The sequence below is a fragment of the Manis javanica genome, chromosome 12 (assembly GCF_040802235.1).
Source record: "Manis javanica isolate MJ-LG chromosome 12, MJ_LKY, whole genome shotgun sequence".
Lineage (NCBI taxonomy): Eukaryota > Metazoa > Chordata > Mammalia > Pholidota > Manidae > Manis > Manis javanica.
The window spans coordinates 92,828,647-92,842,964 of record NC_133167.1 but is presented as its reverse complement, the minus strand read 5'-3'; the positions used below and the strand labels follow the sequence as shown (position 1 = coordinate 92,842,964).

Sequence of the window (14,318 nt, the reverse complement as noted above, 5' to 3'; positions counted from 1 at the left end):
ACTTTTTAAAAATATTACCTTGCTTAGAACTTTTTAAACATTGAATTTGTTTTAAGCTTTCAAAGCTGAAATGAAAGAAATTAAAACACTTACTGACATTTCAAAGAGTTGTAATGAAAACTACAGTGAAATAAATATCTTGTGAGTTTTATTTGATCCAACGAAATGGTTACTGATCTACAACATTTTTCCTCGATTCAGCATGGAGCTTGTGTTAATGCTATGGATCTCTGGCAGTTCACTCCACTCCATGAGGCTGCTTCCAAGAACCGTGTGGAAGTCTGCTCTTTGTTACTTAGCCATGGAGCTGATCCTACATTAGTCAATTGCCACGGCAAAAGTGCCGTGGATATGGCTCCAACTCCTGAGCTCCGAGAGAGATTGACCTGTATGTATTTATATCCAAAAATCTGTATTGCTTGTTATAAATTAGAATCTCATTTTTATTAGTTATTTATTAGGGCTGGTGTTTTGTCTAACTGATATAATGCCCTGCTGTTATTAGACTAGTTAATAATCCTCATTTCTGATCATATACTTTCTTTCATGAATTCCACAGGAGTAGTCTATTCATGCACTGTACATATTTTGTGTTTCTTCAAACCTAATTCTTATTTATGTGTTAAGGCTCCTTTTTTTTAAAGGCTAGGGGAGGATGAGTCAATCAGTAAGCATTTATTGAATACCTACTGTGTGCCAGTTGCTGGAAATACAGCAGTGTACAAACCAAAAAAAGAATCTCTGAGCTCACAGAGCTACTTACACTTTTGGTAAAAATAGGTGATACCTAACATTACTGACCACACGCTCTTTCCCACACTCTGCAAGGTTGCACAGTCATGTTTTTATTCTTATGTGTGTTACAGCCCAAGTGTAGTCACTTGCTCAAATTTAAATTAGATCATTTTTATGATTTGGTGGAAGTAATCTTCTTAAATACTAATATATATATTATATATATATATATATATATATATGGATACATATGTACATATACACATATATATGTAAACATGTTTTTTTAAATGAATTTTTTGTTTTAGGATAGTTTTAGATTTTTAGAAAAGTTATAAAAATAGAACAGAGTTCTCATATACTCCATACCCAGTTTCCCCTATTATTAACACTTACACTTGTCATAATTAATGAACCAATATTGATACATTATTGATTAAAGACCTCTATTCAGATTTCCTTAGTTTTTACCTAAGTCCTTTTCTGTTGCAAGATCTCATTCAGGATACAACATTACATTAAGTTGTCATATCAAACACTGTGATAAGTTTAGTTCTGCATATGGACATTTCAGGTTTAAATTAAACTAGGTTACCTATCCGATTTTTAGCTAATCCCATGGTTGGTATTCTCTCATACATCTAGGATTCTAAGAATCAGGCAACTAGATTTAAATGCCTGAGAAAACCTTTAAATGCTAACTTAAGAAAAGGGCATAGTCAGAATGATGATGACATCATTTAAGTTTAAGCAGATTTTAAACTAGTTGATGTTAAAACAAGAAGAGTTGCAATTTTGATCTTTTTTAAGGGGAAATTTAAACTTATTTTGGTAGTAGAACAGATGATATATACTAGATTACAGGCCAGCACAAACTAGATTATAAATGGACAGATGTCTTAGCAATGAATCCTTGGAGAAGTACATTTATTCTCTCTCCCACTCTTAAGACTCTTGCCGTATGTTATCTTGCATCAGATAGCTCATTTTCCTATGTGTATTTTCTGTCTTCTCAGTGAAATTTAAATTCTTAGAAAGACCTTTGGTTTTAGTATTCTGTGCTAGCATCTGCACAATTCCTTGTTACCTGAAAGAGAAGTGCTGATGGTGTTTGCATTTGGGCCTGTATGTATACCTAACCCCAACCTAGCACTGCGGTGTGTGCTCAGCAAGTTTATGGGACTGAGTTTTAACTCAAAACTTACTTTCTAATTCCTTCTTTTAGTTCATACCCTGGGCTCAGCTTTAACCCCATGTCATGAATTTTTTTTTTCTTTCAATAATTTTGCAAGTTACAAGTATTATAATGAGTTTTTATATTGTATTTCACTGACCTGATTCCAGTGTAAACATTAAGATTTAACCTAAATTTGTTTTGTTTTGTAAAGGAAGTAGTTTCCCAATTAGAATACTTTGAACCTTCTCAATATCTCCTTTGTTTTATTAAATAAGATTCTACCAAGGAATTATCTGAAGAAAAGGATTTAACAAAATTGGAACTTTTCTAACTGTAATTTTCATCATCATGTCCACTACTTTATACTAGGCATTCGCAATAACAGAATTCTTTTTAAGAAAATTATACAGGATACAAAGAAAAACAATATTTTGATCATAACACATTTTTTCTGCCCCACCCACCCACCCCCTTTTTTTTTTACTTAATTGTTTTCATAAAGCCAAATGAACAAGGTAGTTTGGGTTCTGCACATAATTGGAACTGAAAAATACAGAAAGGGGCTTCCGTTCTTGTTTCGAAATGCATTTTGAGAGAGGTACATTTAAGGCATTGTATAAATACTTCGTTTTCAGGGTTGAGTAATTGGTAGTTTTACTGCCTTCTTTTTAACTACTTAACTTCCTTGAGGTTTTAAAAACAAACCTGTATGTGACCTTTACATTTAGAAGGACAGTTACATAGTGGACAGTTGATAGCTTTTCCATTCTCTGGGTTGTGGTCAAAGAAAAACTATAGTTTTAGCTTGAAAGCAGTTCTCAGTATAGTAACCTTCCTTAGCAGGTCAGGATCCTGCTCCTTGCATAGAGCAGTTTATAATCTCTTAACTTCACTTACCCTTAATTTTATCATTAAAATGAAAATCTGTCATTTCGTTGTTATTTGAAAATACTGGTTTACTTTCACTCATTTGACCCTTTTTGGGTTTCTGAGTTTCAAAGCCCTTTACTTTAAGGACTTTAGCAGTGAGAAAAGTGCTACCAAACATGAGGTCATGTAATTTTTTTTTCTGGAAACTGCCATGACTTTCTTCATAAATATTCAGCATTCGTGCAACAAATATTTTGAGTGCCTGCTATATGCCAAACATTGTGCTATATGCCAAGACAATGTGGGGTATGTCCTGCGATACAGGGCTAAATGCAAATGCAGTGGACTTCATGGGGAGAAATGCTTCCCCAGTAAGGGGAATGGCAGGAAGGCCTAATCAGACTATCTAACCCAAACCTTTGAACAAAGAGTCATAGTTAATAAGGCACGTGTATATGTGCACATATGTGCGCCTCTCTCTCTCTTCTGAGGGAGAAAGGGGAGTGTGGCAGAGCCCTCAGAGGTAAAGAGAGAAAGGAAAAGGAAGAATCACTACCAGGCAGATGCAAATGTGTCAACATGTAAGGGCTGCATTGTTACATATTAGGTCGCATCGTTTGCATCTTCATAGAACAATTTTCATCTTTTTGCTCATAAGCGGTAGTCAAATACAAACCAAACTCGTAAAATAAAAAATAAGACTATATGTTTTTAATAAATAAGAGTATCAGATTCTTATTTACGCAATTACTTTAGAAATGCCTTTTAAATAAACACATTTTATACAAGTAAATGAAATACGAATTGTCCTTTGAAAATTTTCAAATGCTGGTTCTTCCCCCATAATTCAGTTCTTCCCTCCTCTGTGTCAGGACATAATGACTGTTAATATTTTAATGAATATTTCTCAGCGTCTTTTTTATACCATTACTTATATTTAGTTGTGGTGGCAATAGTAGTAGTAGTAACAATGCAAAAAAATGGGGCCAATCTATCCTTCCTCTTTTGCTACTTGAATTTTCATTTCATAATATATGTCAGCATAGATAGAGCTTTCTTTTTTGTTTAAGAGCTATATAGTATTCTAGCATATAAGCATTCACAATTATTTAACTGGTTTCCACTTGGTGGACATTTAAGTTGTTTTAAAACTTTGCTGGAATATCTTTATGTATGTATCTTTATGAACTCTTAATTAAGAGTATAAAACAGTCTTATTAACCTACAACCTCATCCTTTGCACTTTTATCTTCACGTCATGTTACTGCTGATGCTAAAGAGGAATATGTAAAATGAATAATTTTCCTACTTTATTTATAGTCATGCTAATGATGTTCAGAGATTTTAAGTCTTGTTTATGTCAACCATTATTTCATTAACAGATGAATTTAAAGGTCATTCTTTACTACAAGCAGCTAGAGAAGCAGACCTAGCCAAAGTTAAAAAAACACTTGCTTTGGAAATCATTAATTTCAAACAACCACAGTCTCATGAAACTGCACTGGTAAGATTTTATTGCTAATCCATTCCTTGGGTCTGTAATAGTAGTATGAGCACAAAATATGATTTTCATTTCAGAAACCTTAAAATAACTTTAGTACCTGAAGTGCCAGGAATTTGCATTTTAGTGTTGGTTGCATGGATTTTTAAATTTTTTTCGGGAGATGATTGCTTTTATGGGTGAGAGAATAGACATTTGCTCAACCTCGATTTGGGAATTAGTTTTACCTTTGTCTTCACCCAACCGTATTATAACAAATCTACTTCTCTGGCCATTGCTTTCATAAAATATAAGATGTGATTTTCTCTATAGAATCCTCTTTTTCATATGGTTGCCAGTTTTCTCAGTTTTCTGTAGAAGATTAGTGTTTTCAAAGGCACTTGCATCATCCTTGTGAGCAATTGTAATAAAAGAACTATTTCATACATTATAGGAAAAGTGGGGAGATTATGGATTTTTTGTTACAGACTGTACAAATTGGTTTTCAAACTGTGTTTTTTTTTCTTCTAATGCACTTTCAGGAAGAGCAGTTGGTTTTCCTTGTTGACCACATGGAGGTTAAGGTTTAGGGTTAGGTTACTCTCAGTTCAGTGTGAGTAAATGTCGTGCCTTGCACAAGCGTTCTCAGTAGGCTTCAGTTAACTTTCTCTAGGAGCAAACTAGTCAGCACCTGCTGCCACAACATGAGGAGTCACCAGACCACAGTGGACCAGCTGTACCTACACTGATAATGTGGCTCTCAAACTGAGCTTCACATACATTCAGGATACACAGCATTATGCCAGGAAATTCTCAAAGCCACAGAATAAACCTGCTTTTTTAGAATGTACCTTTCATTTAGTAGTAACTCATTTTTTACTTTAAAATTTTAATGCAAACATTAATATAAAATGAAGTTAAATACAAAAGTCATAGAAGTATAGGATAAAACATAGAATTTCTGAGAATACTTCTCTCTCTGAGCTCCTTCAAGTCTATTCCCTTCTTTCCTGTCCCTGGGTGTATAGTGCTAGCCCTGAGTACCTCTGGGAAGGAGCTTGAGAAATACTGATTTATGGGCTGACAGCCTAATGAAGGACTGAGTAATTCCATTACAGATTCTTATAGCTTTGGAGAGGCAGTATTCTGAAGCTTTCAAGTAAATATATAGTGGGTAATTATTTATTAGCTAAAGGAAAAGAAATGAAGTCTCTTAATGCGTAACTAAGAGCATTTTTTCACCTTTGTTGAAAGCCGTATGTTTTGTACTTACAGTGTATTTAGGAAGAATTTTGATCATCTCCATTATGTGAAATCCATGTTTTGAGATAACATTCTAAATAGTCAATACATGCTATTTAATTCAGAAATCTACTTTTAAATGAAGTTGACCTTATTAACTTAGTTTTGTTCACTTTCTAGCACTGTGCTGTAGCCTCCCTGCATCCCAAACGAAAACAAGTGACAGAATTGTTACTTAGAAAAGGAGCAAATGTCAATGAGAAGAATAAAGAGTAAGTGCAATTGCAGGAGTTGTGCAGTTCTCAGAGGGGGAAACGCAGCCAGAGGTAGGAAATTACCTTTTCCTTTTCTCCTTCCCACAGTTTCATGACTCCCCTGCATGTTGCAGCAGAAAGAGCTCACAATGATGTCCTGGAAGTTCTGCATAAGCATGGAGCAAAGGTAAGGAGCGCGCCTGGGATACACTGTCCAACTTGGCAATGAGCAGCTAGCTGCTCTTCAGGCTCTTGTTTTGTCTCGGATTTTCCTGAAGAAATTAATTTGATAAAGGACTATTAGCATGTATTTGAATTCACTGATTCCCCTTTAAAGCTGATTTAAATCTTCTTACTAATCAAATTAATTACCCGCGCTTTATAGTACTTTACTGTCATTCTTCTATAAAGCAATAAAGTGTAGCTATAATCCTACCAGTTTAAGTACGTTTCACCTTTACATTATTTTATGTTAATAGTGGAGTTGATATATTTTGATAATCAACATCATAGATGGTTTATCAGAAAATAATTTACGCAGATGATGATCAAAATTCTGCTACTTATTTTAAAGAACTTTGTATTCCTTCAAACTGGTAATGATCATTTTCTCTACCTAAACACCATCTTTATTGTCATTATCTGAAACTCATATACCTGAGGAAGGAAGGAAAGATACTGGTTGTTTTTCAGAGGTGACTTGAACTTGGAAGTGTTAAAAGGCTCAAGGGTGTATATGTTCAAGCTGTAATCCCCAAAGCAGGGTGCAGACACTCAGTGGAACATACAAGATGAGCCATTGGGTGCAGGTAAAAATATTAGAGTTTTTAACTTACTAAAATAGTAATTTCTTTATTCAGAGTAAAAAAATTAAGGTCTACTAATATTTAATACACAAATTGATGCTGGCACCCTCCTTAGGGCCACGTGTAGCCTGAGTCAGGTAGAGCCCAGGTGTTTCCTAAGCAAGGGTGGGACTTTGAGGATGGCGATGACCATGACACTCACTCACCTGTCCACTGTGAGCCCATTGTGACACCCTGCGCTTTACCTGTGTCCAAATGAGTGCGTGTATGGATAGTGTCCTAAATGGTAGATCCTTTATAAATACCATTGTTGATAACCAGGGATGGCCATGACAGTCTCACAGCATAAAGGGGTTGTCTGGCTATTACATGAATTTGTATTTTCAGGAATTTCATCCTTAGTTGAACTTCCGTTTTTTTAATGCAAATAAGAGGGTTTGGAATTTGCTGATGATTCTGTGGTGACTGTTACTTGTAGGTAGGTACTTTTAAAAAAGAAATCTAATCAGACCCTTAAAGGTAAAACCTACATATTTTAGAGTGATATAACCAAAAAACTTGAAAAGATAATTTTTTAACCTCTTTGGAAGTTTTTCTTAATTTATGTGCAGGTGGTTTTGAACCCATTAAAAACATTTTAATTCAACACCAAATAAGTTTGCAAGAACATTAAGAAAGATACAGTTTTGCTCCAGAATTCTGATGAAAACCTTAGCATAATTAGCAAATTACATTAAAAAGAAGCACTGTGATTTAGTAGGCATTGCTAGCAGTTCACTTTTTCCAGTGGCTCTATACATCTGAGTGAAATCTTTTTAGTATTGCTATGGCCAGTGGGACCAACTACTGAAAATGAACTTAGACTTAGATTCTCAAGTGTATATCACAATGTGATCCTTGCAAGTGATTTTCCTAGGACCCAGAGCAGGGGGAAGAATGGATATGGGTCTGGAGGAGCAAGCAAGCGCTATTCAAAGAGAGGCTAGAAAGGAAATGGCTAGTAAGCAAAGGAGGATTAGAAGAAAATGGGAGTATTGACCAACTCAGTTGAAGACTCCATTTTGACAGGAATTAACTAATATAGCTTTAAAAAATGAATAATTATCTCTCCTAATCCCCTGCTTGGCATCATTATACTATAAAGCCTAAATGGGAGGGACATGAAAATTTTATCCTTGGTGTGGCAGGTTTTTTCTTTATTATTGCTAGCCTACCCTGGCATTCTGTATTCTATCCCTACTGCCTTGTCTGCTATCATCATTATATAGAACTTAAGCCCTCATTGCATATGGTATTATTAATACCTAAAAACAAAAGGTTTAATTTGCAAGTGGTTTCTTTTCATACATAAAGCACTGCTATTTTGTCATTAGTGAACATCTGTTAAGTGTGTGAAACATGAAGAAATTTCTTTGGATTGTTCATGTGTCTTAATTTGACAGATTTATTTATATTCTGTGTAAGAAGAAATTGTGTCAATAGTCACTGGCATTAAATGGACTTATTTCTCACATTGAGAAGTGATCAAGAGTCTTTGCTCACTTTTGGGGAAATGTGTTAGCTCATTGTAAGGATTTGATTAAAGCTACTTTACAGGTGGATCGATAAGCAGATTCTATTAGCCCAAAGGTATCAAAGTGCTTTTTAAGCTATAGATTCAAAGTATCTTTTATAGTTCAAATAATATCTGCAGCTTAATCTTCTCAAAATAAAGACCAAAGGAACCAGTATCTCAAAGACATTCTCCTTATGAGTAGATCAACTGAATCTAGATTAAGCACAAATGGAAATCTGTTTTACACTTCTATAAGTGTATGCTTCTTTCTTTTGTGAGATAATCATATGGTTATCCTGCAGAAATAATCTGCAGGAATTGTAGCTGATATTCACAAAAGACTAGAGCAAGGAATTTGGAAAATTTGGGTACCTTGGCTGCCATTCTGTATCTCTGTTTGTCTGTCTGTCTCTGAGGTTGCATGGATTTCTTTTCTCTGTTGCTCTTTATCTGCTTCATTCAAGACCATTCAAGACTGTATTTTTCTGTTTTACTTCGCTATGTCCTAAATATGATCTTTGCAGCCCTGCTTGATGTGTCTTTGACTTAGGACCATACCACGTGTGGCAGGGATGAGAAAGGGGGACTGAATGAGACTGAGCACAGGCGCTGGGTTGGTCTCTAGTCTGCTACTCAGCTCTGCTCAGGGAGTTATTTCTCAGACGGGTCAGGCATGTGAGAAAGTAAGTACCCCTTTGCCAAAGCAAAAAACAGACATGTATATACCATTACAATTTATATGTGGACTGCTTTTCAAAGAATTTGTTCCTTTTAAAATCCCACATGAATTTTGAAAGTTTGCAAATAATACACTTCAAGTTCAGCTAATAAATATTAATTGAGTTGCATGTCTCTCAAATTTTATTAAAATTTGACTTCTTAGACAACTTCTATCCACTGTAGTGGGTTCACAACACATTAAAAGATTAAAAACTTTTTAAAGAAATACTGATTTCTGTATCAGAATTCTAGTTAAGAAATAAATTGTGGTCAGAAATGAAAAGGATAGAATACACTGGGGCTACACTCAGGACTACCCCTTCCAGAACAGAGAGAGGTTGAGGAACAAGAAAAATTGATTTAAATAATTAGTGAATGGTGGTTTTTACCCAGTATTTCACTTCCCCCTGTGCATGCTCCCGAGGGAATGAGAGCCAGCAGGGAATCTGCTGTCGTCTGTGCTGCGCTCAGTTCCACCATTCATTGCATATTTTTAGAACATCTTCTTGCACATGATGTGCTTTTAATGTTTACAGGTGCTGTAGGTACTTTGGTATTCAGTTGATCTGCTTCAGCAACATTGGAGGTAATACTGGGTAGTGTTGGATTTACTGAAAAACTTCGTCTTTATCATTGCACTGCCAGGGTGTTTTCAAGGATAATCCTGGCCAAAGGTGAAGTTTGCCTTTTGCAGTGACTTTAGAAATTAACACCATCATAAAATTGAGCTCCATTGTACTATACAAGAAGATATGTCAAAGAAATAATCAATCCTCCCAAGTTTCCTTCATATGCTACATCTATAGCTTTTCTTCTTCCTTCCTAATTACAAACTTTAAATAGAATTCGTGCCTCATATCGAATTTACCGAGTATCATAATTCCTCCAGGTGGTAAAGATACCTCGAGACAAGTGCTGGGCATAGAAGCCACAGGGCATAAATCTGCAAAGAAGTAAAAAGCTAACCTTTGCAAACAATATGGCTTCTCTCTCACTTACCAACTTTACATTTCCCTGTATGGCCCCGGAAGATGACTGGTTAGCCAGAGACGGGTAAGATTCCTCAAGGGAGGAACAACCTAAGACAGGCACAGTCGCAGGGGGGCCATCAGGTGAGAATTTGGGGATCAACAGAGGTGAGGCTCAGAACCTCACCCCCCCTGCTTTGAGAGAAATCTTCTGCATCCGTGGATGTTTTGCTGCCCTTGTCTAGCCTGGATTAATACTTAGTCCATAGGCACACACCTGATCATCTGATCATCTACATTTGCCTTCTTACAGCACTAAACTATGTTTTCTACCTTTATCTTGCATCTACCTACCACTTCAGCATTTTATTAAAAATAAAAATAATAATAATAATAGGAGAAATGTGGGATCAACATATAAATCAAGTACAAAAATCAAATGAATATTCATATTTGACCTGATGGTTTATAGGTCATATTGCATGATCAAAACCGAAAGTTTCTGTGATGACTGCCCTTGTACTGTTCACCATGTAAGAATTTATTCACTCTGTAAGAATTCGTTCACCATGTAAGAACTTGTTCGTTATGCTTCAGAAGATTGGAGACTGACGAGAATTAGGCTTGAGATGGATTAATGATTGTACATTGAGCATTGACCCCCCTATACTGAATTTTATTGTTGTTAACAACCATTTGATCAATAAATATGAGAGATGCCCTCTCAAAAAAAAAAAAAAAAAAAAAAAAAAAAAAAAAAAAAAAAAAAATTGAGCTCCATTGTAACCCAGTAAAGCTGGAACATAGCAGGCCTATTGCATTGTGATGGAAGAATAGAGTAGAAAGGAAGGTGAGGTAATAATAGAGATTGTCTTTAATGACATACTGAGGGATTCAAGTGTATTTGAAGGCCTTGAAGAGTCACTAAGTTTGAACTAAGGAATAACTTGGTAAGATCTGTATTTTGGAGTAGTAATCCCAAGCCATGTTCCAGTGATTCAGCACACTGGATTCAGGATTTCTATAACAAAATATGAAAATTTCTTATCCAGTTTCAGAAAAATGTTAATGACAAATAGTCTTAGTTTTAGGCTTTTTTTCTTGTGGTGAAGAAGTAACAAAGAAATATTCATAGAAAATTTTAAGAAGTTGAGTTGGCAGCTTATGCTTTCAATTGGTTCATGCTAATGGCTGTGCTCTTATGTTGCCTATACATACATATAAATGCATTTTTCTGCTGGCAGATATGATCTAATTAATTATATCAGTATTTCATGGTGAATTTTTTTACGAAACACCATTAAGAATTTAGAGGAACTCTTGCCTGAACAAATGTGACAGCCTTACTTGTAACCATGAAAGACTGGAGTCATGGAAATCAATTGTCTTAAATCCTTTCTTTTCTTAATCTTGTATTTGGTAATGTGCCAAATGTTTTGAATAACTAGCCAGCATATATTTGAGAATTTACTGTGTCCCCTTAACACAAGCTTTCTACAAGACCTAGAAAACGTGTATAATACAATCCATATTCTCAATAACCTTAATTTAACTTAAATAAAAACTACCCCAGTACCATAATCAGTAAGACAATGCTAAGTTGACACAGGTGCTCAGGAAGACCGTGATCATTGAGGCTTCAAGTTATCAAAGACTTCTTAGGAGAGGGAGACTTGCACTGGATCTCATAATCCAGAATGGCAGAAAGAAGGGCTTCTCTGCGAGAAGCAGCATATACAGTGAACCTGGGCTTTGTTTGGAATAGACGGTGTTTACTGAGGCATCCTGGAAACTGGGTTAGGACCAGTTAGGCTTGATCAAATTATGAGTGTGTTCCCCAAATTTAACATTGTCTTGTCTTCAAAAATTTTAACACTAGCTGAATTTATTCTTCTTCCCTTATACCTCTTCAGAGTTTAAAAAACGGAACATTTGAATCTTCAGATCACTTATTTGGTTAAATGTAATTCAGTTAGGGCATTCTGTTAATAATTCTTTACTAAAATTAGAAAGGAAATGTAATGAACTGTTTTGATTGTCTTTGCTTACATATTTTGTTGGATTTATATTCTTAGAACAGGTTTGGTAAAATTTATCCAAAAGTATGTAATGTGCATCTTGGATGTGGCAGGCAGCGAACATCAGGTGACACCCCAGCCTCCAGAGGCCTCCCTTCTAGTCATCAAGGGGCGTGGCAGAGAGTGGAGGCAGGACAGGTGGACAGTCATTCAGGGAAGGAATAGCTATGTTGTAATTTTCAATAAGGTGGTCAGAGAAGGGGAACTAAGATGATATTTCTTCAGAACCAGTAAGCACATATTAACAATGAATAGTTTGTGGCATTTTTTTAAAAAGCTCTGACAATTGATTTTTCTCATAAGAACTTAGATTGTAAAAGAAAACCAAGTAGATGCTCAATTCCACATGCCCACCCAATTATTTTTCAGATGAACGCACTGGACACCCTTGGTCAGACTGCCTTGCATCGAGCTGCCCTAGCAGGCCACCTGCAGACCTGCCGCGTCCTGCTGAGCTACGGCTCTGATCCCTCCATCATCTCCTTACAAGGCTTCACAGCAGCCCAGATGGGAAATGAAGCCGTGCAGCAGATTCTGAGCGGTGAGTTGAAACAGATATGCAGCACATTTTGTGCTTCCTTTTCCATGTCCACCGATAGAAGCAAACTTCGCACCACTTGTCTTAGCAGCTCCTTGGAATGTTTTCATGGCTGGGTATTTCTTGCTTTGCTTGCTTGCACTTTGGCTGGTGGCCCTCCCCGTCAGCCTTTTTTGGTGGAGTGAGGCAGGTGTCATGAGGATGGAAATACTGTTTAATTTTTTAGTTTTAAGTCGAAAACCTGACTTGTGAGTGTTATCATCAAAGGTGACTTAGAACTCATATAAATAATGTGGAATTTTAGTAGCTGTAAAATCTGTCATATAGGGAAAATTAAAATCATTCATATGGTGATCTTTAATTAACTGTTCTTACATATGTTATATTCTGACATGCTTTTTGTAAATCTTAACTGCATTGCGCTATTAGGAAATTATCATGTCTTTTCCTAGTTTAAATGTAATTAATAAAAACTTGCTGAATGTTAGTGCCCACCTAGTACAGTATTAGATTATTTTAACTAGTTTATTGAGGGAGATCAAACATAAAACTGGTAAGGAAATAGATATTGGTTTCCCAAGCCCTAAAATTGTAAATAATAGTTTTACTGAAAAATGATGAACTAGATAGAAAATAGGTATAATTGGCTCTTCTTTCTGATCCTTTTAATTTTGTCCATGGATTGTAGCTGCTCTAGAATGACATAACAAACTGGGAAAGTAAATAGAGACGCCTACAGACTAGGAATTGGAAGTCTAGATACTTTTTCTGCTACAGCCCAGCACTTCTTTACTCCATCAAACACAGTTCCCCTTTTTATAGCAGGTATTTTATAACATCCCCTTTCCTTCCCAGCAATGAAAATCGTAGATAACATGACCTAACTATCTAGATACCTTCCAAAAACTCTATTAAATACCCTAAATATAATACAAAGAGAAAATGACAGAAAGTTATGGTAAAATAATTTATAATTATTATAATAGTAATACCTTGGATATGATTTTACTAGAAGACAAAAATTGATCCCATGCATTTCTAAAGGCCCCCCAAAAAGTACAGCCCAGTTGTGAATCACAACTATACACTGAAATAGGAACTTCCCAGGCTTGTGAGATCATACGTGCTGTTAGAGCTGAGTCAGAGCTAACCAGCCCATAAATGAGTATCTGTGCAACATTGTAAATGCTGTTGATGGGACTTCCTTTCCTCACACTAGTTCATTCTTAGCTAATGATTCTGCTTCAATCTTAGATGACTTTAGGTGATCTTTAGACCACTCAAGTAAACTTGTCTAGGGCATCTTTACTATCAGAATGAAAAATAATTATCTAAAGGAATGAGATTTCCTACTATAGAATTTTAAGCTTGAACTATGAAAACATGACTTCATTTAACTTCCTATTTCAGCAAAGCAGTGGAACATTTGTTGAAAGAAGGTAATCACTCCTTTTTTTTAAGTAGGAAATATTTCTGCCTTCTCAAATTATAATAATTTTTAGAAGGTGTGATTTTGCTAAAACTTTATGAATTTTTCTCATTCTTTTTACTAAGAATCATTTAGTACTGAATTTTAAGTTAGTTTCTAGAAGTTGTAACCATAAACCAGGTAAACATAGCTATTACATAAAAATTTCTATTACTATGCATTATTTTTGGACATCATTAACTAAATAAAATAGGAAAAGATTAAATAAGTTAAGCAGATTAGATCCATTAACGCTTTGAAAATATCTTCTAAATGAAGCAGTTAGAATATATGACTTCTGGTAAAAGATAGAAGTAAGTATTGAATCACAGTTGAAGTACTTTTCTTCAGTTATTTTGATAGTTATTAAAAATTGATTTCTTAGATAAAACATTATATAGGTAATTAAGTGCTTAATATAGATGCC

General features: G+C 35.3%; 1 protein-coding gene across 3 annotated transcripts in view; it reads left to right on the top strand.

The window, feature by feature from the left end:
* TNKS (tankyrase) overlaps positions 1–14,318 on the top strand; it is a 168,399-nt gene that overhangs the window by 112,342 nt on the left and 41,739 nt on the right. For all 3 annotated transcript variants that reach the window (XM_036997576.2, XM_036997568.2, XM_073219073.1), the window contains 5 exons: positions 202–388; positions 4,165–4,286; positions 5,685–5,776; positions 5,867–5,945; positions 12,255–12,426. In XM_036997576.2, the coding sequence (XP_036853471.1) occupies positions 202–388; positions 4,165–4,286; positions 5,685–5,776; positions 5,867–5,945; positions 12,255–12,426 (652 nt within the window). The remainder of the gene's footprint in view (positions 1–201; positions 389–4,164; positions 4,287–5,684; positions 5,777–5,866; positions 5,946–12,254; positions 12,427–14,318) is intronic.